The 27,082-nt window shown below is 26.8% G+C and overlaps 1 protein-coding gene across 2 annotated transcripts in view; it reads left to right on the forward strand.

The window, feature by feature from the left end:
• Positions 1–7,980, forward strand: part of LOC142328089 (uncharacterized) — an 87,299-nt gene extending 79,319 nt beyond the window's left edge. Inside the window, exons 9-12 of one of the 2 annotated variants that reach the window (XR_012757184.1) lie at positions 1,611–1,733; positions 3,369–5,018; positions 5,509–5,727; positions 7,737–7,980. Coding sequence is in view for 1 of the 2 variants with exons in the window: in XM_075371578.1 (XP_075227693.1) it covers positions 1,611–1,733; positions 3,369–5,018; positions 7,737–7,745 (1,782 nt within the window). In the remaining variant the exon portion in view is untranslated. The remainder of the gene's footprint in view (positions 1–1,610; positions 1,734–3,368; positions 5,019–5,508; positions 5,728–7,736) is intronic. The other variant, XM_075371578.1, reaches the window with a different exon arrangement.
• The last annotated feature ends 19,102 nt before the right edge of the window (positions 7,981–27,082 follow it).

Raw genomic sequence — 27,082 nt, forward strand, 5'->3', positions numbered from 1 at the left:
ATGGTCAAACTGAGATTGTACAAGATTGTACTTCATTTACACTCATACATCCTCTGAAGTAATACCTGACAGTAATTCCCAGAGGCTAAACAGGAAAAAGGAAGGTCTGGTAATTGTGACTATTAACATACCCACCAAGATGAAACCACGCTTAATCTGCGAAAAACACTAGATCTAAAATACCAGTGTTGCCTCTAATGAAGTTCTTGAACCATTGACAGTAGTGAATCCTTTTAGCGTAATAGGCATTAGTTAACTAATGGAAAAAACCTGCATTCAATACAGGTAACATTTCAGTGTTCTCCTCACCGCAGTGGGGGCTGAACCTAGTAAAATGTCCTTTTCCTGGCTTAGTCTTCACAAAAATTTATGAGGGAATCTTGTAACTATTGCATTAATGTAATGTACAATCTGTTTTGTTAAAATGGCTTGTGTTGGACATGTTTCTGGTCTTAACACCAAACCTGTTTCACAAAATTTTTTTAACAAACTTCTAAATAACTCTTCACTTGTGCTTTGAGATTTCGTCTGTAAATAAGTTTCCTTCACAAATACAAGTTCTTTAATAGTTAACCGCATTTTAACAAACAACAACATTCAGTTACGCAACCTTGTTCAAAAGCCAATGCTCGACACAGACTGGCAATACTCAAATGTACAGTCCTCCCCATTACAGCTCCAGTTGTACTAACATCTTCCACATTATTTTACACATCTCACACCAATATATGCATTTTAACAAAAATATGCATTTAGTACAAACTAATTAGTAATGGGGTCGGGGTCTCTTTTAAGTTGAACAGCCCTACATATACATAATACCACTAATGATTGTTAATTGTTGTAGTAGTAAATCTGATCACTATAATCTTTAAAAAAATGATTACATACATATTACAATTATTACGTACTTATATCATTACTGTTACTAAAAAATCATTCTCATACTTCCATATTTCCGGTACTCTGTTAGATTTATAGAAACTGCAGTAGAAAAAGTGATATTTCTATTTGTCCATACATAGCATATACCTTGTATTTGAAGTTTTGTTTTTTTTATTGGCATTGGTTGTTATTTCTGTTAATTATTCTATCTTATAATGTGATTTTTGATGATTTTTAAATATTTCATAACTCAAGAAAAAGTCAGACCTGAACGAGTGAAATTTATAAAATTGAACTGTTATATATATTTTTTAAAGCAGAAATTAATTTTACATTTCAGAAAAAAATGGTGGTTACAAGTGAAAAAATTAACATTTAAGAGGAAAGTAAAGTAGATTCTTTCTCTTTTGTATGGTGTCAACAATTCAGATTGTATGTACGTAATTAATTCTGTTCTATTTAATTGAATATTTCAAAAAATTTTTAGTTGATCAGTCTATAAATTGTATATAGTGGAAAATGATAATAATGATCATTTATAGACATTGAAAACAATGATTTTAACTTAATTGATTTTCCAGTGTCATGCTTTTCATATTCTTACCATACATGCCATACGTAAAGGGTTTATCGTCTTGATAAATCTTTTAGTATAAGAAAAAATTTGTTTAAAAAATTTACTGCATGGTAGATATTTTTTAATGAAAATTTTGTTTATTTTGCAGAGAATAGATTTGAGAGATAACAATCTCCAGGTTGCAGGATTGATGGCACTTGTTCATTCAATGAAAGTTAACTCAAGTGTTACACAACTTGATTTAGATGATTCTCCAAGAAGGAAATATTCAGTAAGTAAAAATGAGTTATGTCTGTAATTTATATAATGAACTACACGTAGGTAGATACTGGCTTTCCTATTAATATCTTATTGTACAAGCATTTAATAGTAACAGAAAAAACTATATCTAATAATTTCTGAAAGCAATTGTATTAATCTTTCTGATATTTTGTATTAAGTAATTTGATTTTCTGGTAGAAAAGCCTCAATAATTGGAGATGAACAATACTGATATCATCAAAAATTTGAGTCTATGAAGTAACAAAGGAAGGTACAGATTTAATCATAAGAAAAACAGACATTCATAAACCAGTTTATTTTCTATAGAAAGTTTACATTTATACTTACACATAGTTTACTAGAAATATATTTATTGTAGGATAAAAAAATAATGTTAATTTTTTTTTCTATTCAATAACCATATTTATTTTGCTGCAACATCAAGAAATAATTTTTATAGTATTTGATCATGAGTGAATCTTTCCTTTCAGTGTATTGAGAGACTAATTCATCACACCATACAGGTGTCGGATTATCAAATAAATTTAGAAATATTCATATAATTAGTTAATGATTTATTTTACTATTCTAAATATTGATTTAATATTAGTATTTAATTTTAAACAAATGCTTATTCTTTGTAGCAGGGAAAATTTCTAAACCTTCTATCTCTGTTATTTGGAATATTTTTTTCTACTTCATTACCTTCATTATTTTTGTTACCATGTTAATAACATCTGTCTTAGAAAACTTCAAAAGTGTTCATTGATCAGCAGTCTGTATATTTAAAACTGTACTTTAACATCAGTTTCATTTAATATTTCACATTTTGGAAGTTGATTAGTAAAATTTATCAGATTTTCTTCAGTTGGTGGTTTTTTCATGCAGTGGGGTGTGAAGGTAGCTAGCTAGACATAGGAAGAAAACTTTCTTGCTTTTGCATTGTTAGACAAAGAGTATGAATTAACGACAATATAGCAGCAGTATTTTATTTCTGCTAATTGTGTATAGACTACCTTTTTATTTTATTTTTATTTTTTTGTTATTCAAAGGCTTGAATTTCGTGGAAACTAATACTGTAAAAACTCTCTTGTGAATAAGTTAGAGATTTCAGAAGAAATTATTCAGTTGACATTATCTACTTTAATTTCTATCAACTTATTTCTACTTTATTTCATTATCTATTTTAATATTTTTTGTAAAAATATTTGGTTATCGGATTTACTTTAATCATCCAAAAAAAGAATTTTACTTCTTTTTTTTAATATTATAATTTTACTGTATTTTCTTGGGTTGTCTAATCTCCTTTATTTTCTTCCATTAGTTCTTCATTGCACAATTTTTGAGAATGATTAAAAACTTTTAAACATCTTATCTGATTAACATATTATCTAACAACTTTTATAATATGGTACAATTGTAGATTGTTGGCAGTAGTAGATAAAAATCAACTAATTAATTTTTGTTAGCATGCCACTATATTTAGTTTTAGTGTGTCTTGTGTTTGTAATCTTTGTTTCAGAATTTTCCAAACTTATGTAATTTTGGAGAAGGCAGAAATGAAAGAAATTAAATTATTTCTATCATTAGTAATAATTGTTGATATAAATAATACATTTATTTAAAATTTTGTATGATTTTTCAGGGCAATGTTCAGGAAGAGTATGCTCGCTTGGTAAAAGAAATAAGAGGATATTGCCATCGCAATGAAAATACTAGGAGTCCAGAATTAAAGAGTGATGAAATATCTGAATCTTCTGAAGAAATTACTGACGAGAATTCAACAAGACAAACTAATTACGCTTTCCGAAAAATATCTCTTACTTGCGAAACTTTAATGCGTAATACATCATTACCTCCTGTTGATACATCGTCAACTAATAACTTATTAACCGAGCCTCGGAAAAGTGGTGGACGTTTACGCAGTCCTGCCCCGTCACCTATTCCTTCTCCTGTTGCAAGCCCATCTCCTACTCGTAGTAGGTTCCAAGTGTCTCGTGTCTCTGAAAGCGATTCTCCTACTACACCACCTTCTGCTTCACCATCCCCTCCAACCATATTTTTCGGTTCAGGGTCAAATTCTCGTTTCAGAGTGACTGTTGTTGATCCTTCAGCTGCCGTTTCTTCTTTGGTTCCAACACCTGTGGTAGCTAGTAATAATGTTACTAAAGGTTTTAATACCGGTATGACTACAATACCAAGGCAACCTTCATCTACACCGCCAACAGTAGTTAACGCAATTTCAAATACTGAATCAATCAGAGAACCACAATTATTAAAAGCAAAATCTGATACTATTTTAGAAACAGAAAAAGAATTACCAAAATCAAAATTACCCAAAGCAATGGACAGTTTAGATTTGTCCTCATTAAGAATTATAAAACAAGCTACAATTTCTGAAAAGCCTTTGATTGCTACTACTTCAAGAAGCCGAAAAATATCTTGGGTTCAGCCAAGTTCGATGTTAGGATTAGGTTCTTCATTGTCATCATCTCAAGATGAAGGTTCTAATAAAATGGCTTCTGGTTTAGAAAAACTTTTAGGATTATTTCACAATCCTTTCTCTCGACAGAAACAAGAAGAAGAACCGCTGCCACAACCTCAACCTCAACCGCAAACACTCCCTGTTCCACCACAACAGCAACTTTCTAGAGTACCTGAGCTTAGTGAGAAACCTCAGAACTGTGATACAACAAAAACTTCTAATAAAGATTATAATATTGATGACAAAGTAAATTTAAAAACAAATTTGCCCATAATTAATGAATCCTCATCTAATACCTCTTGCAATAGTGATACAGCATCTCTTTCTTCTAATTGTTCTTCATCTTGTAAAATTGTACAAAATATTATTGTTAGTGAACCTTGTGACGAAGTTAGTGTTACTGTTACAGAAACTAATGATATTAAACTAATTGACGAAACTTCTTGTGAAAATTCATCAAAAAATAATGAGACAAAAGAAACATTGTCTGAAAAACGTTTAGAAACAATAAATGAAGTTGAACCTTATAATAGCAGTAATAGTAGTACAAGTAGTAATTCTAGTAGTAGTAGTAGTAGTACTAGTAGTAATAGTAGTGATAGTAATGGTATAAGTGATAATAATGTAATGCCTGATATTTTAAATAATAATAATAACAATTATGATTTAAGAAGAGAAGGTGTAAGTGAAACATGGCCTCAAGGTAGAGGTTGTGTTAGTAGAATAAATCAGTCTTTAGATGCGCAAAGTAATAGTGCTCCATGTCTCACTGCCCTCGTTTTACTACAAGGAAATGTGTCCTCAGATTTGGTAAGTTAAACAGTTTTTTTTTTATTTATAAATAACTTATTTCTTTGTTATTTGTAGCTTATGCCATATTATAATAATATGGTAAAATTTTAATTTAAAGAAAAATGTTTATTTCAATTGATTACTTTTTCTTTTTTTGAAAAATATCCCGGTTTACTTGTAATCCATCAAATTTTTAAACTAGAAAACTGCAGCATAGATCTGTACTTCAAATATTTGGCCACATGTAAACAAAGGAACCTGTAAACCTAAAGATGTATTTGTTGAACGACCATAATAATATACCATTGAAATTTTTGTGCTTACAAAGCTTATTTGGAAAGTAAATACAGTTTTTGTTAATCTCATCAACCTACAACTATTGTTGAACTTAGCTTACAGAAGCATTTATCATATCAGGATACCAAATGTTATATACCCTTGTAGAATGAAGTTGCTTGCAAAACAATCCATTCTGCTCTACTCAATTAATGTTGTCATTCTTTTCAAGGTATTGGATGCAAAGAAACCTCTTCAGGTGAAGAAATAAATAAAAATAGCGTGTTGTTTAGTCAGATGTGTAGGGGATGAATCCTAGCTAAATAACTTTCAACATGGCTAAAGACTTTCAACAGCAGAGTGCAGTGTCGAGCATTGTTATGAAACAATTCACTGTTATGCCTTTTGTTTTGAATTGTGTGACAATTTCTTCAAGGTATCGCAGTAAGAGGTAGATATTACTGACCTTTGTCACTAGAATTCACAGTAAGACATAGATATTACTGACTTTTGACACTAGAATTCAGCAAATAAGCAAAATTGCTTATTTGTCTCAGATTACGTTCACACAATTATGCAAGTAGACGTTGCTTGTATCCGTTTTTTTTTTTATCTTTTTTTTGTGATGTAACATGTTTCCACTCTGTGACTTATATTTTAATTATCTACTGATGGCCAGCTCTTATACAGCTTAATCTTCCTCCCTGTATTGGATTAAAAAGCCAGGCCCTACCAGCTTGCTTGATTTAGTGCTTCTCAGAATGCTACTTCAGTCCAAAATATAAGAACAACTTTTGATATTTCACATCATCCAATCCAAAAAAAAAAAATATATGTAACATTCAACATAAAAAATTTTGTTCTTGATATTCTATAAAGTTTTGAGTTTCCTGCATGCACCAAATCATCAATGATCACATGTGGATACCCACTACATTTGACATAATGTATATTTTTCTTCCCTTCATTCAGCTGCTTTACTCATACTTACTGAAGTATTAAATCCTTATTTAATCATGCATGGCATTTTGACTATTACTCTTCATTTATCTGAATTTGTCATTTTTTCTTCTTGGTATTCTAAAAAAATGGATAACACAGACCTTTACCATCCCAATCCCTGATCGACTTCATCTTAGATGCATGGAACAAGATTCAATCATAAATTGTTCTTGTATTAAAATAAAAAATTGTTCTTGTAATTGTTTCTTTATAAAAATAAAAGAGAAGTTTATGAAGTTATCACAATACAGTTGCAGAAGTTAAAACTTGGAGGTTAAAAATCATATCTAACATATAGTTTCTTCATATATTTAATTAGGCCAATTTAAATCTGTGAAGTTCTTTTTTCATGAAAAGAATATAAAAAAGTTTTATTTATCTTTTTATAATTACAGGTTTTTAGTACATCACTGATTTTTTTTTTCATATTTAAAATGAATTATTATGATTAGATAATTAATCCCTTATACCAGTAATTGCTTTAATTTGGTTGGTGAATGTTAAAAGTACATCTGATTAAAAACTGCATTACAATAGTTTCTTAATGATTAAAATAATCAATTCATTATTTAATAATCGATTGAGTATACTGACGTAGGAAATCATATATAGTGAGAAGTGTTTTAAATAAATATCAAGGTCATCTTATTAAAAACATGCTGTGCTTTATGTTGCCATGACAATTTTTAAAAAAACACCTATTTACTATCTTGCTTATGCTGATTTTTATTTGTCTTTTTTTGATTATGCGTACAATTCCTGGCTACTTATTACAAGAATTTGATTTAATGTTTCTCATTTATATGAAAAGACTTACTCAGGAATAATTTTAATCAGTACACTGACACCACTGCCCTATCTCATTTTCTTATTAATAAAAAAAAAAAAAACAATTTTCTAATAACATTGACACTTTGGTGTTTTGTAAATTAAAATGATTTATTGTAATGCATTATTGTCATGCAACTTACTTATTTACTTGTACTAAGTAAAGTACTAGAGTACTAATCTGTACTCGAATAACTGTAATAAGTAAAGTTAATTAATTAGATGAAAAGAGTTCCTCCATGATTATTTTTTACTTTCTTTTAAAATTACTTATTTATTTAAGGAAGCAATAATACATTTTTTTTAAATTCTAACAAAGAATATCATAAATTCTAACTCAATTTACAATAATATTTCACGTTTAATATCATCAAAAGATTACACGATGTGCTGTAATTTAATTTCATAGTCTAAATTCTAAAGGTACATGTGTAGAGCTTAAACATAAATCAGTCATAGTAATAAATTAGCTTATCATAAAAACTTTAAGCCTGTAACTATCAGTTTACTATTATTTTAATTTTTTAATTTAATAAAGTATATAAATAATTTATGTATACTAAATGAATCATTTTATTTTAATTTAATTTATTGTGATAGGTATTATGGTATTTGTTATTTTTATTGCAGTTGAACTGAAGAATACAATGACAAGAAATAATACATCCTTACAATGCGACACTGCGACACTATTTTATGGATTTTACTGAAGAATAACTGTTAATGTTAATAATTTTAATTTTGATGTGGGGTCCATCAGAACTTTATCTCCTGGAATTAAAGTACTATTATATGATATATAATAATAAACAATAATAATAATATAAAACAATAACTAAATATATATATATTAAATATAACTAAATATATATATATATTGTATAATTATACACATGTAATCGTTAATTTATTATTTGACAGCAATCATGGTTAGGTTTACTTAATTCATTATAATTTTTAAATTATTATTATTATTATTATTATTATTATTATTATTATTATTATTATATAAATTATAAAATAATGAGCATTTATTGTATGTTTTTATGATCAAAATAATATAATGTAGTTCTGTCATTGATTCTATAAAAAAATAAGTATCGCTTTATACTTAAGCAAACTTTCTTATTGTGTTTTTTCTATAAATTGATTAACCATTTTCTATTATAAATTTAGATGAATTAGTGTATAATACTTATTTTTTTATTAAAATAAAACATACTTTAATATGACACTTTTATTGTAACATATTTGTGGCTAATGATTTATTAATAAAATTTGAGAAGTGTGTTTGTGTGTGTGTTAATGTGTGAATATATATATATTTATGCAACATAGAACTAATTTATAAAGGTTAAAACTATTCATAATAACTGCTATTATTTTAATATTATTTTGGGATCAATTCAGATGACAGATTTCTGTACTTGTAAATAAAATATTGTTAATCTTAATGCTCATAATATTTTCTAATAGTTTTATTTATTCTGTTAAAAAAATAAATAAAAAAATAAAAAAAGTAATATTAAAAGTTAATAATTACTTGTGATTGTGCATGTGCGTGAATGTGTGTGGGTGTGGGTGTGGGTGGGTGTATGTGTATGCATATACTATATATTTGTATAAATTTTGTTATAATTTCTTTCTTTTTTAAAAAAGAAAGAAGATTTTCTTTTTATTTTATTTATTTCTTTCTTAATAAAATAAAATACCATTAATTTTATTATTTAATATTTTATATTTTACTATCAAATCATTATATCATTTTTTTTATGGATTGTTTAAATAATTGTAAATTGCATTACTGAGAGAAGAGGTATTTTAATTTTATTTAATCAAAGAATGAATATCATAATTTTATAATTTAGAATAACTGTAATTTATTAATTAACAATCTTTGTAAATTACTGAAAAATTACAGTTTTTTTGTTTTCTACAATCAAATTAGTCAAGTGCAAATAAATTGATCAGATTGCATTTAAAAATGTTAATTTTTTGGATCTTGTTATTTATTAGTTTAACCAAATTGTAGTTATTAGTTTATTAAATGTTAATTTTCATCCAATTTTGTAAGCATGCAATTTATCCCTTACTTCTTCAGGATGTTTTTGCCCTTAACTGATAATCTGTTTGTACCATACTATTTCTTCTCTTTAAGCGTTGTTTTTCTTCTTTAATTACAGTAGATGTAAAGTAACTGGCTGGACATTATAGCATTAGTTAATCAAAATGCTAATAATTGTAATGAAAGTTTAAAAAAAAAGTATGTATTGAAATAAGGAAAACTGAACTGTTTTATTAAAACTGACTTCTTTTATTTGTTGTAGAAGAAAAGTAAGAGGCTTGGCTTAATCTGAGACACCTTAGGTAGCAGTTGGGCCCTTGTTTAAGTCCCTTTAGTAAAGTACCACCAGAATTAGACCACTCTAGCTAGTCTCGCTTAAGAGAGCTGCTTCTTCCTTGGGCATCAGGTGGTCCTAGTTAATTGTTTCAAATCGTATGGTATCTATCTAAGCAAGAAGAGATCTACACTGTATGAAAAAGGAAATATGGATAATCAGTATAAGAGAGGACTGTCAGCCCTTAGGAGATCAAGGTAGTTTACCTTTTATTTAGGTCTATTTACCTGACTGTCAGATAATGCTGTGAATTATATTTTATTGGAAAAGAGAAATAATTTGAGTAAAAAAGCCTCAATTTTATAATTTACCATTAAGAGTTTTTAACTTTGTTTTTCCTAAAATGCTTAAGAGTTTTTAAGCATGTATTCCTAAAATCGGACTTGTTGTTTGTACTTTCTTCATTTATATAACAGAAGAAAAGCATTGCTAACTATTCATATTTCTCAATGTTTTGTTGTTCCTAAGTGCCTAAAATTATTTATTTCATTGTTCCATCTTACTTTATTGGCATCTATTTTGCTTTTTATATTTGTATTAAAAATAAATCCATGATATTTGGTATGATAACTTGTCTATTTGAGGATTCATATTAAATTACTGAAGAATCTGGATTAGGTGAAGAAATTACATAACCATTTTGGTATCAATCTCTGGTTTTATGGATGTGTGGAAAATAAATGCTAAATGTATTTTTTATCAGATGTTATTAAAAACAAATGTACTTTTCTTAGAACAAGTTATAAGGTTCATTTTAGCCACATAATGATCAATTCTATAAATCAGGTTTTGAAAATAATCCAAAATATCAGGAGTAATCATTTTAGTAAAAATGTTTTAACTACTAAAGTAAACTATTAAAGTTGTGTTTATAACAACAATAAAATTGTCTTTCATATGAGGTATACTCAATGAGTATTAAAAGAAAGTTAATTTTTTTTGCATGTTAAAATAGTCTATCTCTTGTATTAAATCAGTTAATTAGTGAACAAATTGAAAAGTCATTGAAATTGATGAATAGATAACAAAGATATCATTTTTTTTTTTAATTTGACAAATTAGAAAAAAACAGTTCAGTATCATTTGTAAAACTCTTTAGGAAAATAGCTGGCACTTCAGATTTGTAATTTTGAAAAAATAGCCAGCATTGAAATGGTAGAGTATTACCTCTAAAAGGAGGCTGGACTTTATAAAATGTGTTTGTTTTTTTATCAAAAAATATCGAAAATGATAGGATTGAATGATTTGAAAAAAACAGTACTTCTAAAAGTTGGACTTTTATTAAGCTTTATTAACCTTTCAACCATCAACTTGATTTTTTTTTTGAACGGGCATCAACTGTTGATTATTAACCATTAAAAAAAAGGTCAACATTATGCTATGAAATTGCATGTGCAAAGTTTTACCTTTTATGACTATAGGAACCAATGAATGTTACTCCCTGAAATGTTCCAGCTGTTACACAAGCATTAGATTATAAGGAGTGCATTATACTGTTTTTCCCAGGATGAGTTTTTTTTTTTATTCATGTTTAAGAACAGAATTGTCAGGGGAACAGTTTTCAACCCTTTGATTATTGAAACAATCAAAGTTTAAAAACTCCAAGGTTTTAATCAGAATAGTAGTTTATACATTCACCTATAAAAATGAAAGTTATAAAAATATTGTTGTTTCAAGCCATTACCTGAAAATGTTTAATTATTTTTCTCTAAACGAAGCCTCATCAAGGTGAGAATGGTTTTCAGCGTGTAATGTAAGCAGTATGGAAATAATTTTTTTATTACTTGTCCAAACAACCCAAAATGTTGTTATATGAGGTTTTTGGTATTTGCGTTTTATGATACTTTAGGGCAGAAGGAATGAGTACGGGGTTGAAGTTGTGTGGATCTTTTTCTATCTGTTAACTGGTTAAATAAATTTAATTTAGAACACTCATTAGTTTTCTTTATATTTATTGATAAGTAAGGTCTAAAAGTAAAAATAACTTTTTTATGTTTATGTTTTGAGAAAGAAGGTTACACTTTAATTTCATTGGATGCTTAGAAAATTCTATTCTACCCTTGAAAAATATAAAACTTACAGTCTGTATTTTAATTAGAAATAATTAAATCTTGTTTAATATAACCAATATTTATTTATCTTTTTATTTTCTTAATCCTGCACCATTTCTGCATCGTTCAAGATTTCTTGTTATTTAATACCCTTTCGAAATCATTTAGTTAAATTAACTATGACTACTTATCAGTGAGTATAAAACAAGTCAAGTTAATATATATATATATAAATATTTTTTATGAGGGAGTGATACTCCCATACATATAACATTTTTTTAGTATATTTTTCCAGAAGTTTTTAAGATATCTGGTATAAATTAGTTAATTTAGACATCAAATATTCATGGTTCTTTGTAAATTGTAAGGTATTATTATTATTATTATTATTATTGTATTACTTATTTGAGTAATTTCATTACAATGTTTCATTAGAACCTAATAATAGAGAGCACAGAAGATGTCTAGATAATAATTAACTTTAAAATGTTTTTGGTTAAATAATGAATTAATTTTCAGGCTTGATACCCTAACACATCATTTACATTCATTCATTTTAAATCCTATTTCATTTAAAATAAATTTTATTATTTTCAATATTTAGGTAATTATGATTATATTTGTTAGTGGCAGTAGTAAACTATTATTTAAAGTACTAACATATTTTTCAACGAGCCAGTTTAACTGTTAGTAATTTAATTGATTTTTTATTCATAAAATAGTAATAATACATTTTAAAGTAAATTTTTTTTAAATCATTCTTTTCATTTTCTTCTTAGCAAAATAAGTCATACTAAGTTTAAATGTTATGATATTTGTGACTGATATGTACGGTTGTATTCATACAAGATATTACAATAATGGTAGTGATTTAACTGACAGGTTTTTATTTTTATTTAGTAAAATTAATCATAACTTTTGTCTTGATAGTTCTAAATTTTATTAACTATATTTTAACAGTATATATTTTCTTTTATGAAGGTGTACATTATAGTGTTATACATTTTTGATTTTTTTTCACGTGATTTAATGATAAAATATCAGGATAAATGTTTTGATTCTAACATTCTCATTTCATTTTTCCTAAATTGGTACCCTTCAGTTAGTCTAATAAAAAACTATTTTCTAGTATTTTGTTTACTTATCGCTAGACTCTTCTTTTTACTAAAGTAAATTAGAACCAAAAGATGAATGGCATTTATAACTATTTTATGATGCCTAAGCTATTTACAGATTTTTAAACAATCCTGTTATTGTAGTTTACATTATTACAATTTTTTATTTAGTTACCAATTGATTAATATTTTATTTTTTCTTTTATAATGAAAATTATTAATTTACTTTTAAGTTTATAATTGTATCCAAAAAGAGAGAAGTATAATATTTTGATTGTCAAAATAATGACACACTATTATTATTTTACAAAATTAATACTTTTTTTATTATTATATATCTGTCTATAATAAATAAATGTATATATATTAATTGATAAATGTTTAAGTCGTTACATGAAGTACAATCTAATTGAAAATAATTATTTGTTTGTAATATTAGATACATATTTATAATATTGTAGAAATTTTTTTAATTTAATTGTAGTTACCGTAAAATTGATCATTTTTTTCTAGATACAGAATTTGATTTGTACAAAATTTAGGGAAATTGAGCATAATAAAATGCATAAGTAAAAATATTAATTGATTAATATTATATTATTGAGAGCAATTATTTAGTTATAATATCGAAGTTGAAGATTTGTCTTCATGAAATAATTCATGTATATTACTTTATTTACTGTATGTGGATGTGAGTACCTGTGCATACATATGTATGAATGCTCTTAAGTTTCTGTATGTTTTAATTTGAGGGTTATTTGTAAATTATTAATATAAAGACCAGAAAATATTTTAAAGCACTATATTTTGGAATCTGGAATCTGCCATTAGGGCATTATCGATGTAATCTTCATGGTATTCAATCAATTTGTTAATCCTAAATAACGTTCTGATGATATAAAATTCTGCCTATTTTCTTAATCACATTGTCATTATACCATGAACTTCAATATCATGAAGAGTTTTTCTAACCGAATGTCCTTTCAACTTCTTATAAAAAATTTGCTTGAGTTCTTCATTATTATTATCATTTCTACCTGTTTTAGATTGATAACTCCATTCTGTATCACAGTTTGTTTATTTATATCATTTTTAATCATTAAAAGAATCATTTGTGATGAATTTTAACAGCAGATTCTCATTTGTTATAAAGGAATCATATGATTGTGTATGTATATATATATGATTTGATTTTTGAAAATCAAATCTGGTCAACTCTGCATATTCCAAGTAGTTTTTATAAATAGCAACAATGTCATTCATTAAAAAATAATTAACCTTGTCTTATCAGCCATGTATATTTTTACTTTTCTAATGAACCTCATACTTTATTCTTATGTAATGATTTAAAAAAAAGATTATTCATACATACTCATAATTTATTTTTTCTCATGGTTTAATTTTTTTTAGCAAAATTTGGTTCTGATTATTGATTGTTGCTTGTAAAATTTTACACAGTCAATTTATACAGCCAACTTTTTACCATTATTATTTCCTCTGATTTATTTAATTGAATTTTAATATTTACTATCTATTTTAAAAAATCTTTATGCTCTTGGTAATCATTATTAATCATTTCATGTTTGTTTGTTTTTTTTTTTGTTAAAAATAGATTTTTAGCCTAGATCAATTTAGGTATATAGTTTTTACACACTTCTAATATTTTTTTTTTATTTCTTCAAAACAATTTATTATTGTTTTTTAGGTTTTATTATTAAAAAAAAGATCAATTACAAAAGCACATATAAATTGAAAACGAATATAAATTATGATTTAAAAGTAGCTGTTTTTAAATTTTAAATAAACTTTTTCATAAAAAATTATTTTTTTTTATTGTGTGTATGTATGTAATTTCTTTTTTACAGCAAATTTTCAGTGTTATTTTCTTTTTACATTTTTTTTAGAATATTTTGTTACTGAAAATGTAAATTTTCAATGTAAAGATTTTGTTAAATTTAGAAATTTTATACTGTTAAATAGATATTTTAATAAAATATATACATTAGATGTTCTGATATTAATAAGATCTTTACCACTAGTTTATATTAATAATAATAATTATTATTATAATGCATATATATGTATGTATATTCTATCATAATTGATGTTTGTTCTACGACATAAATATATTTATATTAATTAATGAATTGATGGTTTAACATAAAATTAAAGATATAGATTTTATTTTAATCGAAAATAATTACCAATGTTGCATTCATTGTTACTTTTAATTAATAATTTGTTATTTGATTATATATATATATATATATATAATCTTTTTCCGTAATTTTATCATTATTAGAATTATGTATGTTTTCCCAATACCCGAAACCTAAATTAAGCAATAATATTTTGAATTAATTATTTGCCTTTAATTTTTTTATTTTGGTGTTTTTTAATAAAAATGTTTTATTAAAATGTTGATGTTTTTGTATTTAAAGATTATTTAGTTGTTACGCATAAGTGCAATATTGGACAATTATGTGATCAGTTTCCAAAAGTAGGTAGACTTTTGCTATCTGTTTTCTAATAATTTATGTAATTCAAAGAGATTGTCTTATGTTAACTTTGTTAGATCGAAATTTGATATTAAGATAGGTTTATAATCCTATATTTATTTTTTAAATTTTTGTTTTGGACAGTTCTTGTATAAAATTCAGAATATTAGAGTTATATAGTGAAATATGTTATATAGTGAGTTATAAGTCAAATAGCATTATAGTGTTTTATTTTCTATTTATTTTATTGCCGTTTTTTTTTTTTTTTAATTATTTTTAATTAATTGACATGTTTCTGATTTAGATAATTTTTCATAGAAAGTTTTGTTTTTCTTAATTTTGAACTAATTATATCTTACTGTTAACCTATAGGGAGGGTGTTTTATATATTGCAGTACAAATTTAAATAGTGAAATTTTTTCAGATTGGAATTTTGTTGTATATCAAGATAATAATAATGTACTTAGGTGCATCTGTTTTCATGATAGTAAAACTAGAAACTTTCTGGCCCTGCTTGCTACATTGGTAATCTCACTAAGAAGCATTGTTGTCTCAGATCCAATAAAAATGTCTTCTCTATTTATTATTTATATACATCTGCAACATCTATGTATTGGTCTTCACAAAAGTTTTATTGCAAATAAGCATCACTTCATTTAAAAAAATTAAACATACCAAATTTGCTATGTACTGGAGAGAATGAAACTTAAGTTATGAAGTGAAGTAGAGTGTATGGATTGGTTGTATTCTGCAGGCCCTTGGTATTAGAAGGAAATTAGTCAAATGCATATATTTAAAAGATTTTGTGAATAAATTTAATTTATAGATTAATACTGATGCCATATCAGGATCTATTGAAACAGTGGTAACAATTTCACTAGATAAATTTTCAAAATATTTTCAAGAGCACTTAAACAAAATTAAAAATAAAGGAAAAGTAGCCTAACAAAAATGAAAATATGTTATGCAAGTATTAAAAACATGGCAATGTAATTAAATATAATTATCATTTAGTACACTTACGTTATTTTTATTCATGTGTCAATATTTCCTACTTTAAGTAGATATTTTTTATTTAATCATAACACATTTGTTTTTGTAGTTTATGATTATCCTGATCGTAGAACTTTGCATGTGAATAACTTTTTTTTCTTTTACATGGATTAATCGTTGGAATTTTTTTAAATTTATGTTATTTTCATTAAATAACAGTTGAAATTTGTTACAACATAGCAACTGCAGAAATTAACTATTGAAAAAGTTTTGTAATCTCCTGTTTTCAATGCAACTCATCCAGCGCAGTTGAAATGTAATAAAACTTTTATCATTTTTATTGCATTAGTTGGCTATGATTTTAGAAAATAAACATGCTTTTTTAGTAATACATCAAAATTTTTTAATTTAAAAACTTTTAAAAAAATGTTTCTTTTTGTTTTGAGTTAAATGAAAATAATCCATTAGTATTTTTAATGCCTTCAGACATACTATCCTTTTGCCATATTACATTGTAATATATATTTGCTTTTGTTTTTAAAAAAAATTTTTTGACTTAATAATATTGATCTATTAACATACCATGTAGTTTAGATGTGTCTAATGTGCTTTTCATGGTTTGGTTGTTAGAAATATTTCTGAAGATAACATTAAATTTGATTGTTTAAGTGTATGATTAACGTTTACATCTATAATTTTTTTTTAATTAGCATGGCCAGATTAACTGATATTTAAAAATGATTGAAAATCACATTGTATATAGGAAAAATTGGCAGTAGCCATAAAGTAACAGGAATATCAATTTCAAAACCAGTAAACCATTGAAATTACTCAGTCTTACAATCAGTTAAGTTCTATCTGTTTTTAGGAGACCCACATTTAAAACAAAAACTTTAACACATTTAGTAGATTAAACAGTAGATAAAAAAAAAACCTGGAATTGTGGACTAAATTCATAGTACATGTTGAAGTTATTATATGGAGATCTTGCAAAATAATGATAAAATAACATAGCTGAAAGGGTTAACAGTTTCTTTTAATTTTATTAGTGGAGTCATTATATCACTATTATTTTGTTATAATTTTATTTTAATAAATTTCTTTATGTATATAGGATATGTATTCTGTAAAATGTACATACTAGTTAACTTAGATTGGTGATACTTATTCACAGAGGATATTGACAAATAATTTGTTTTCTTATGGAGTACATCTCATTAACTTAAGGAATATGAATTTGAAGTGTTGTCATTCCTTATCTTTCTATCATTGTTCCTCCATTTTATTGACCCTTTACACCTTCTTAATTTTTTTATTATGAATCTTCACCTTAAGGTACTGAATTTTATCTTCATAAATTTGAATACAATTCTTTTGATACCGGATGTTACATACCATTCCCAACTATTAGAGTACAGTTCAGAATCATTATAACATAATTTTTAATTTCTATTAACAGTACAAATATAAACATAAGTAAGCAATAACTTATTTCACAGCACAAACTATGAAATGCCTACAGTTCCAACAGCCTCAACATCTTTTTGTTTGGAGAACAGGCTCTTGTTTATATAAAAAAATCTTCCTAGCCCCTCCATTAGCACTGCCTCGAGACTGTTGTACTTCTGGCATGCTTATTTCCAATAAATAGTTGTTCCAGCCAAAATGCTAGTCAAATTATGCGCTAATCTACGTTTGAATCTAATGAATGATATTAGTGAAGGATAAATATGATTGCAGAATCAATTTACTAATTATTAATGTTTACTGAAGATTAATTTGATTATAGTTTGCACAATTGCTTAACACAATCTTATTAAATATAAGTTCAGATTGTGATTTATCATCATCTTTTGTTAACAGAACTGAAAAAAGTGACAGCCTATTGCTCAGTATGAAACTAACTACTTTTAAACATTCAAATACTTATGTAAATGAAATATAAGTATAATTGAAAAAATGTATTACACAGTACCCGAACTGCTATTGAAAGTATAATTTTATTCTCTATGATGGATTGGGTAGGCCAATAGTAGTAACTTAAATCTACTTGATATTCTCAGTAGTATTTTTTAAGATATTAAATAACATTTTATTGAATACTAGGAAAAAAGTGGGCCTACAGCATGCCACAAAAATATTTCATGATTTATGTTTCATTACATATGGTATTTTTAAATCGTTCGTATATTTTAGATAAATCTTTTGTATCAAGAAGTATAGATCATGTGAACTAATGAATAGTTAGTGTGCTGCACGCAGCTGCCTGGCACACCACCATTGGTTCGCTCTGCGCTAATTGCCAAAAATAAATATGTGCGCTAATTGCTAAAATAAAAATGTGAGCTCATACAACAAACAAACAAACAAACCTACTCACCATCCTTTTTTATGGAAAAGAAAACAATTAACTTATTTAACATATGATTACAAATAAATAAAATAATATATATATATATAATGTAAAATATTATGAAAAGAAAATGAAATAACAGCAAATGAGAGTGTATCAATCACTAGCTGTAAAATGCTTTTAATCTTCCCTTTTTTAAAAACAAAATATTAAAAATATTTCTAATCATTAACTTCTTTATTCATTAACTTGAAATTAATCTAAATTTAAGTATCAAATTCATTTTCAAAAGTAAAAATTGTTGTACATTAGAAATAATATATTTTATCTAAAATGTTGTATTATCTATACATTTATTTATCAGAATATTGTCTAGCAAGATTTTAAACATCCTTTATCAATATAATTATACGTTGAGAATTATAGGCTGTTAAATAAATTTACATCAATATGTTTTAAAATATTTTATTGTTTAGTCTTAGAAAATTTGTAGATTTAGTAGAACAGAAATCTGTAAAACAATATTGTTATATGAAAATATTATTATATAAAGTGTTGTGAGTTATTATAAATATTAATGTAGTACATGAAAAATAATTCTTAAATCTACTTATAAAGCGCAATGAGTTGTCAGTAAAATGTTTTACTGAGTTGTCAGTAAAAATAATTTTTTGTCACTGAATTTAAGTGTTTGTATATTTTTAACATTCATAATTATGGAAACCTAATTTAACCACAGTTATCTATATTAATTATAGAATTGTATACAGTGTGGAAAAAATTGAATTTTGTACTTTAAGGTACTTTAAAGGTACTTTGGGAATATATGAAATTTTATTTTAAAAAAGTAATCCTTTTTTAATGTAATAGTAGTAGTGTTATGTTATTCACATACATAGCTATGATTTTAATGGTTTAAATAGGAGGAAACATCTGTAATTTCAAATATCGACTGTATAAATTGAGTTTTATAATGAAAATAAGGATTATTTCACTGTTCTTTGTTTCTGCTTATCATATATATATATATATATTTCTAAGAGTTTTTAAAACAACTGCTTACATACAGAAGAGCATTTTAATTAATTAAATTTGTTTATTTAAAAACTAAATCATTGTTAAAAAAGAAACTAATACTTACTATCAAGTCACTGTAGGATTAAAAATATAAACAATATTTATGAAGAGTAGAAAGTTAGAGTATGGCTAATGACTCGCTGTTGTCTATGAATATTAGATTTCTTAAAAATTTTGTATATTTTTTTGTGTAAAATTATATATTTTCAGAAAATGAGTTTTCGTTAAAAAATTATAATTTTCTTATAAAGTTGAATAAATTTGTCACCTATACTTCATACATTTTCTAATCCTTTCAGCTATTTAAAACTGAATATTTTAATAGACTTATTAGAGAATAGAGTGTAGTATTTTTTTTTTCTTCTAGGAGCATCGACTGCTATGGCCATTAGCCCCTTCCACAACAAAAAAAGGACAAGAATATCTTTTCCTTCCCAGAAAAACAAGTGACATAATCAAGGACTAGTCTTGTCAAAAAAGAGCAACTAAAAAAGAGTTGTCAGTGGTTATTAAAACCCTGAAAACAACATTACAAGGATGTAGCCCTTGTTATTTTAAAATCTTTCTTACCATTTCTTATGAAATGTAGTCAAAACTCTCAAAAAAAACTTGTCGGTGATGAAAATTAAAACACACATTAAAAAAAATCCATTGAACAACGTTTAACAATGATGTAAAGGTCCTTGCCACACACAAAACACTCTCAGCTAAAGGCCTCTGTGATGAGGCTCCATTATGAAGATTTCTTGTTTTGCAGCTCCCGCAGTTGGGATTTTTTCAGTTTGCCTTTTAGTTGCACATTCATTCTGCATTTTTGTCTCAATTTCCTTCGCCTTTAAGCTGGTCGAAGGCTCATTCTGGAGTAGGACACCTTTATTTTATTACATCTACTTTCCTCGATGACTTTGGGCTACTGTCCCTAATTGTATGATTCTTCAATTTCCTATCAATGGTTTATTCCACTAAGCTTGCTAAGGCTGGTGCCAATTCTGTTACTACGTCCTTTGGTGTGAAGGAGGCGGCAGGAGCAGCAGCAACCTGTGCGTAAGATGCAGCATTTGGCGTTCTGCAAAGCATAATTTTCCTAGCTGACTTTCTGTGTTGTCTTGATCTCTTGGACAGCTACTTCCTGTTTATAAATAGGACAGTTCCTAGACCTTGCAGAATAGTGTCCATGACAGCTGACACAGACAGGAGAATCCATGCATGGGTCATCCGGGTATAATGGTTCACCATACACACATATCTGTTTTCTTGTACAATGAGCCGCCGTATGTCCAAATCTCTGAAACTCAAAGCAAGACAAAGGTGTTGGGATGAACGGATACACATCCAACCTGTGAAAACCAGCTTTTATCTTCTCCAGATATTTTGTGTATTAAAAATTAACACATGTGATGCAGAGGGTTGAACTTCCCTGTTCCGATGCATGTTTAAGCAATGGCACGCAACAACACCTTGTTCATGTAGTTCATCTACCATCTCTTCTATGCAGTTTAACAAATCCTTGCACACGACAATGCCCTTTGAGGTGTTCAGTGTACTATGAGGAGATACCTCAATGTCCATGACTCCAATCTTTGAATTCAATAGTTGCAAATATTGAGTATTGTTGACAGTTTCCACAAAGACCAAAGTTCAACTGCAGTTTTCTGTGTCTTTTTAATTGGTCCACCAGCAGCTTCTGTGATGCCTTAAGCTATCACGAAAGGGGGATAGTTTTTGAAAAGTCTTTCTTCCTTATAACCAAATATTTTGGTACAGAACTAGTACTCTTCGGTCTAAACTTACAAACTTCCTTCTTCCTTTCCAGATCTATAACCTCTTCTTTATTGCTAACTTCTACACTCTTCCGTCTCTTCACTTGTGAAGACAAAGGCTCTCCAAAACAAGGGTTTTTATGTCGACCCTCTGCTACGGAAGATGTGGATGTTAAGTTGTTCATAAACCATATGCCAGTCATGATGTCACAAGGTGTGGGCAGAGAGACGGTTGGGCTTGCCCCGGAGCATTGATCCTGCCTGGGTTCCCCAGTCAGCCGCCTCCCACAAATTTTTTAACCTTGGTCGAGGAGTCAGGTACTGCCTGACCTACGATATCAACATCCCAGGGCTTGCACGTAGCAGTAAAGGCTCCAATACCCTCACCCATGGGGCAATCCCTGCCAAGGGCCGAAGTGACGTGACTCACGCTGGACGGTGCTAGACTTTGGCAGAGCAAGCTCACAGCAGCCCACCCTCAACCTGGCTCCACAACCAAGAAGAGGGATGGGCGCTCCACTCAGTATTGACAAACAGATCAAGATTATGCCTTCCACCCCTGGTGAAAGCAGTGAAGTCAAAAAGCACAATCACAACCAGCACGGATACCCCGGGACCACCAGTACCGTACTCCAAAGGGAGCTCCTGAGCCAGACCAGTTTCCCATTGGCCGACAAAAGTGCAGGTACTGAAGTACCGTGTCATTGCCCGCCCTGGACGTGTGCGTAGATGTTGGATTTATCCACGGCAAATACATTTTTATTTAATAAACTGATAAAAGCATCTTATTCAATTAAAAACAACAATATGAGAGATTTCAGAAATTATCAAATAATTTCATTTTGTTTTTTCCCATTAGTAGAAAATTCTGAAAAATGTCTGAATAGAGTAAATTTTAGAGAGGGGGAATACACCACTGAGTGAAGTATATGATTTAGACCATTCAGCCTTCAGCCGTAATCACTAAAGACCTCCTACTGCTATATAATCTTGTGCAAATTAGATTGTCTATTTTATATGTAGTTCAAAATCAGCTCTATTCATTTAAAATTTATTGGTTTAATGTTAAGTATAAATACTTAAAAAAAACTTTCTATTTAATCAGTTAATGTAAAAAGAAAATTGGTACTAATCCTCTTAACTAGTTGACCAAATGATTATCATGCTTATGTTCTATTTTTGTTATGAAAATTAATCCTTCGATTGGCTTTAATACAGTATTATATCTTTTCACTTGTATTATCAAAAAGTACTCTGATGTAATATTATATTTTAAATATTTTTCTCTTTGTTTGATTAAATAAATTTTCATTTATTTATCTGCCATTTTCAGTAGCACTTGCACTCATTTAGTTAACTCTTTTCTTATTTATCAGTTCTCATAACCCAATCAAATAATATTCATTGGTTACGTTGATATTTTCATTTATTATGTATGTTCAATATTAGTTATTTTGATAAATATTTTCATTGTTCTGTTGGTCTTTTTGTTCATTTTACTATTTAATCATTATTATTATTATTATTGAATGTTTTATGCTTATTGCAGTTTTTTCAGCAGAATAACTTGTCATAAAACTTCGATATTATATCATTTAATAAAAAAATTGTCTATTTAGAAAAAAATCAGCAAAATAACACATACTTTTTATTAAAAAAATGTATCTTGTAAGGGATTAACTTTGGTTTTATTATTCTAGATTTTAGAACCTTAATAATTATTTTTATCAATCAGTTGTTTTATTTTTTATCAGAATATATTTTGGTTCAAATTTGATGTCACTCACGTTTTGAAGTACACACAACTCAGATGTACTTTTGTGGAGTAGAACTTTTAGTAATTTGAATTAATTAAGATGTAGGTTAATTAGATTTTTGTTATCTTATTACTACTAATAAAGCAACAGAACATTAGTCCACCAAAATTAATTGTAAAACTATAAATTTACAACCTATACTTGCAGTACATGTTTATTTTTAGACAGAAAAAACTTGCGAGTTAAAAATTACAATTTGACAGTTTTATAAGTACTGTACAGAAGGATTCCAAAGAATGTTTTTTAAGAGCTAAAAACAAATTTTTAAACAAGCTGGTGAAAAAATTATTACATTTTTTTTTTAAATTGAAGATTTTTAGTTATACTGTTTTTTAACATTTCTCTTCTGTAAGATATATATATATATTTTTTTTTTGCAAATATAATTGTAATTGGATGTGATTTATGTTAACATTCATACCAAGATTACAAAGTTTATGATGCAGCAGACACTTAGTCAAAATTTTCATAATGATTTTCTGTTAACCGTATGATGATAATAATGATACAAATAACTATTGTTTTAGTACAATTCATATGATAAATAAGTGTGGGAATTAAAAATATAGAATGTTGAATTCAAAATTTGAAATGCTTCTTCCTTAAATGTTCAAACTAACTAATTTATGAATGAGAAATGTTTCATGATCTAATGCTATGATACTAAAATTATATATTTTTTAAATTTCCAAATATTATTTCTTTTAACGTGCAGTGCCAAAAAAAAACATACTTTTTATTTTACTTATAGTAGAGAAATTTTCAGTCGTTTTAAAAAGTATTAAATGTTCTTTTTCTGCTGCATTTCAAATTTCCTTTAGATCATATGTGATTGGAAATCATTCAGTCAGATTCTAGTACTCCGTACATTAAAACAGTAAAATTTAGCATTTTTCAATCCAGAATATGACAAATTACAAATGTGATAGAATAGAATAGGGGTAGGTATAGCAGCCGTTCTTTTGAACCCATTGTCAAACTGTGCCCTGTACCCATTTTCTTGTAGTGTTAGGTTTTACACTGCGCTTGCAGATTAAGATTTGCTCCTTAACTGATCAATCTGCACCAACTCATAGTAGGTATTTGGAAATGATATATGTATACTTTTTTATATTTTTTTATATAGTCTTATTCCGCCTTCATTTCAGGGCCCAGACACTCTGGGTAACTACCCCGTCTGTTCCTATGACAGTGAAAGCTTCAGTCAGTATAAAAAGATTTAAGTGTTGATGTCATAAGATTGATCATAAGGCAAGATGCGTCATGATCTTAATCAAATCAAACTTTTTTTCTTGTAGATTTTATAATGTTATTCTTGTTTAATTTAAAACATGAAACCTTGCCACGTCAGTATCATTCTATTAATTAAATATAGTACAAAATTTGCTTTAAAGATATAACCAGGTGACAAAAAAATATTTATTTAGTAAATACATAAGAATTTATAGTTCTGGACAATGGAAATTTACACTTTTTTTCTTAACTTTAATTTTTTTTATAAATTCTGATTTAGTCTTACTTTTTTCTAACTATTATGAGATTAATCCTTTTTAATGTTGTTTTACTAACAAAAAAACAAACCAGATATATTTTATTAATTTGATAAATATATTCAAAGTTAAATATATTGATAAGTTGATAAATATATTTAAAGATGGATAATTATATTCATAATCTTAATCATTAAATTCTTTGATAAAAACATCACAAATTATGAATTTGTTTTAAAAAACTTAGAATTAATCCTTTATTTACTATTATTGTATTTTTTTTTTCTTTAATTTTATGTTAATTCTCTTTCCTCTATTATTGAAAAATTAACTGTGTGTGGATTTGTTCGCTGTTGCTAGGATAATTTATGCAAAGTTATCAATAAGCGTAAATCAACTAGCTAAATTTTTAATTATTATTAGTTTAAGTTTATTTTATCCATTGAAAAATAGGTACATTTATTGGTGATAGCATCGCAGCAAGTTTTTCTACTTAATCTGTTTATCATGAAATACCTTGTTTTTTTTGTTACCTCTGAATACTTTATAAACACTCTTTAGTGTAAGTTGTAATATATTTTGTGATTTTTGTTTTGTTTTTTCTTTTATACATTTTTTGCCATTTGAGTTCTAGTTTGTAATTTTTTGTAGTTATTAATTTACTGATTGATGCTCATGTTCTTATATATATATTTTTTTTTCTTTGTATCCTCTTTGTCATACATATTATGTTTTATCATGTAAGCTTTTATTGCTGTTTTTATGCAGTAATGGTTTTTTGTTTAAATATATGTTTATATAATGAAATAAAATAGTTTTCTTAAACATTATTTAATTGTTGTATGTATAATTTCTTTTGAAGTTATGTTATTTATAATTTTATTAAAATAATAGATAATAATAAGTATAAAATTATTATCGTAAATGATAAATCATAATATTGTTCAATAAACTGTATTTTACACACTCACATATATATATATATATATATATATATATATATATAAATTTGACATTATGTTATTGTGTACTCATACACAATATGTATCATTATTATTGTTAAATATATATATAAAATATGTATAGTTACTATAATGCATTGTGATATCCAAATATTAACAGAAAAATGTTATGATATTTATATTAAATATGGATGTTAGTTTTTTCTTATTTGTTTTTTTTTTTATTCAGTGCAATTATTGACATTAATTTTTTTCTAATAACATATTTGTATTAGCATTTTTATGGGGGGAGCTAATGTGTTTTATTGTTGTTTATTTTTATTATTATTCATATTTAAAGATGGAAAAAATAAATAACAAAGCTTCAAGTAGTCTTTTTGTTTATTATATATATTTTGAGCTTAAATTCTAAATTATATTTGTACATAGTTTTATTTTTAACTAACTATTATTGATAAAATATTTTTTGATTAAGGATTGTCTATTACATAAAATTTTAATTTTTGTTAAATCTGAAAAAAATAATATATATATATTTATAATATAATTTCCATTTAATAAGAGTTTGGTAAAAACTAATAATTGGTTTTAAAGGTGAATATTTTATTATCTAGCCCAGAGTTAGGTTTATTATATTCTGAAAGTTCTTAATCATATTTCTGTGATTCCGTCCAATGAACTAATACTTTTTTCTTTTTAAAAAGTTACATTTATTTTATTACATTATGTTGTTTGATATTCTAAAGCACATGACTTAAATTAATTCAGATAAGATTAATAAGTCAGTTCGTTATTAAAGTTAGCAGAATTGATATTAATTACTTCATTGTTAAAAGAAATAAAAAGTTGTATTTTGTAAGCATACATTGCCATCTACAGATTGATGTTTACAGGCAGCAGTCTATGAGGTGTGGCATTAAATAACAAGACTAATGCTGTAAAATATTTTATTTTAAATCTATACTTTATACTTATATATTTATACTTATTTACTTTTTATCCCCTTCAGTATACACCCCTCTTCTATCCCTACAACAGTCCACGCAAATTTTTCATTGTTCAAAACAGTGCTGGAAGTCTTCTTCTGTGAGCTCTTTCATTACATGTGCCGCTTTTTCTTTCATAGCTTCAACAGTCAAAAATCTTGTTCCTTTTAATGGAGATTTGACCTTGGGAGACAGATAAAAGTCACATGGTGCCAGGTCAGGTGAATAAGGCGGATGGTCTAACACTGGGTTGTTATACTTGGCTAGAAATGTCTTGACAGACAATGCAGTGTGAGCTGGTGCATTGTTCTGATGAAGAAGCCAGACTTTTTCTCTCAAAATTCGAATCATTTTGTTCTTATTTTTTCACGGAGTTGGGCAAGGACCTCAAGGTAGTAATTTTGATTAATAGTTTGATGGTCAGATCAGATTACCAATTTTTTCAATATTTTTATTTGTTTTTGACGTAGAAGGG

Source organism: Lycorma delicatula, chromosome 7, assembly GCF_047948215.1.
Source record: "Lycorma delicatula isolate Av1 chromosome 7, ASM4794821v1, whole genome shotgun sequence".
In the NCBI taxonomy this organism is placed as follows: Eukaryota; Metazoa; Arthropoda; class Insecta; order Hemiptera; family Fulgoridae; genus Lycorma; species Lycorma delicatula.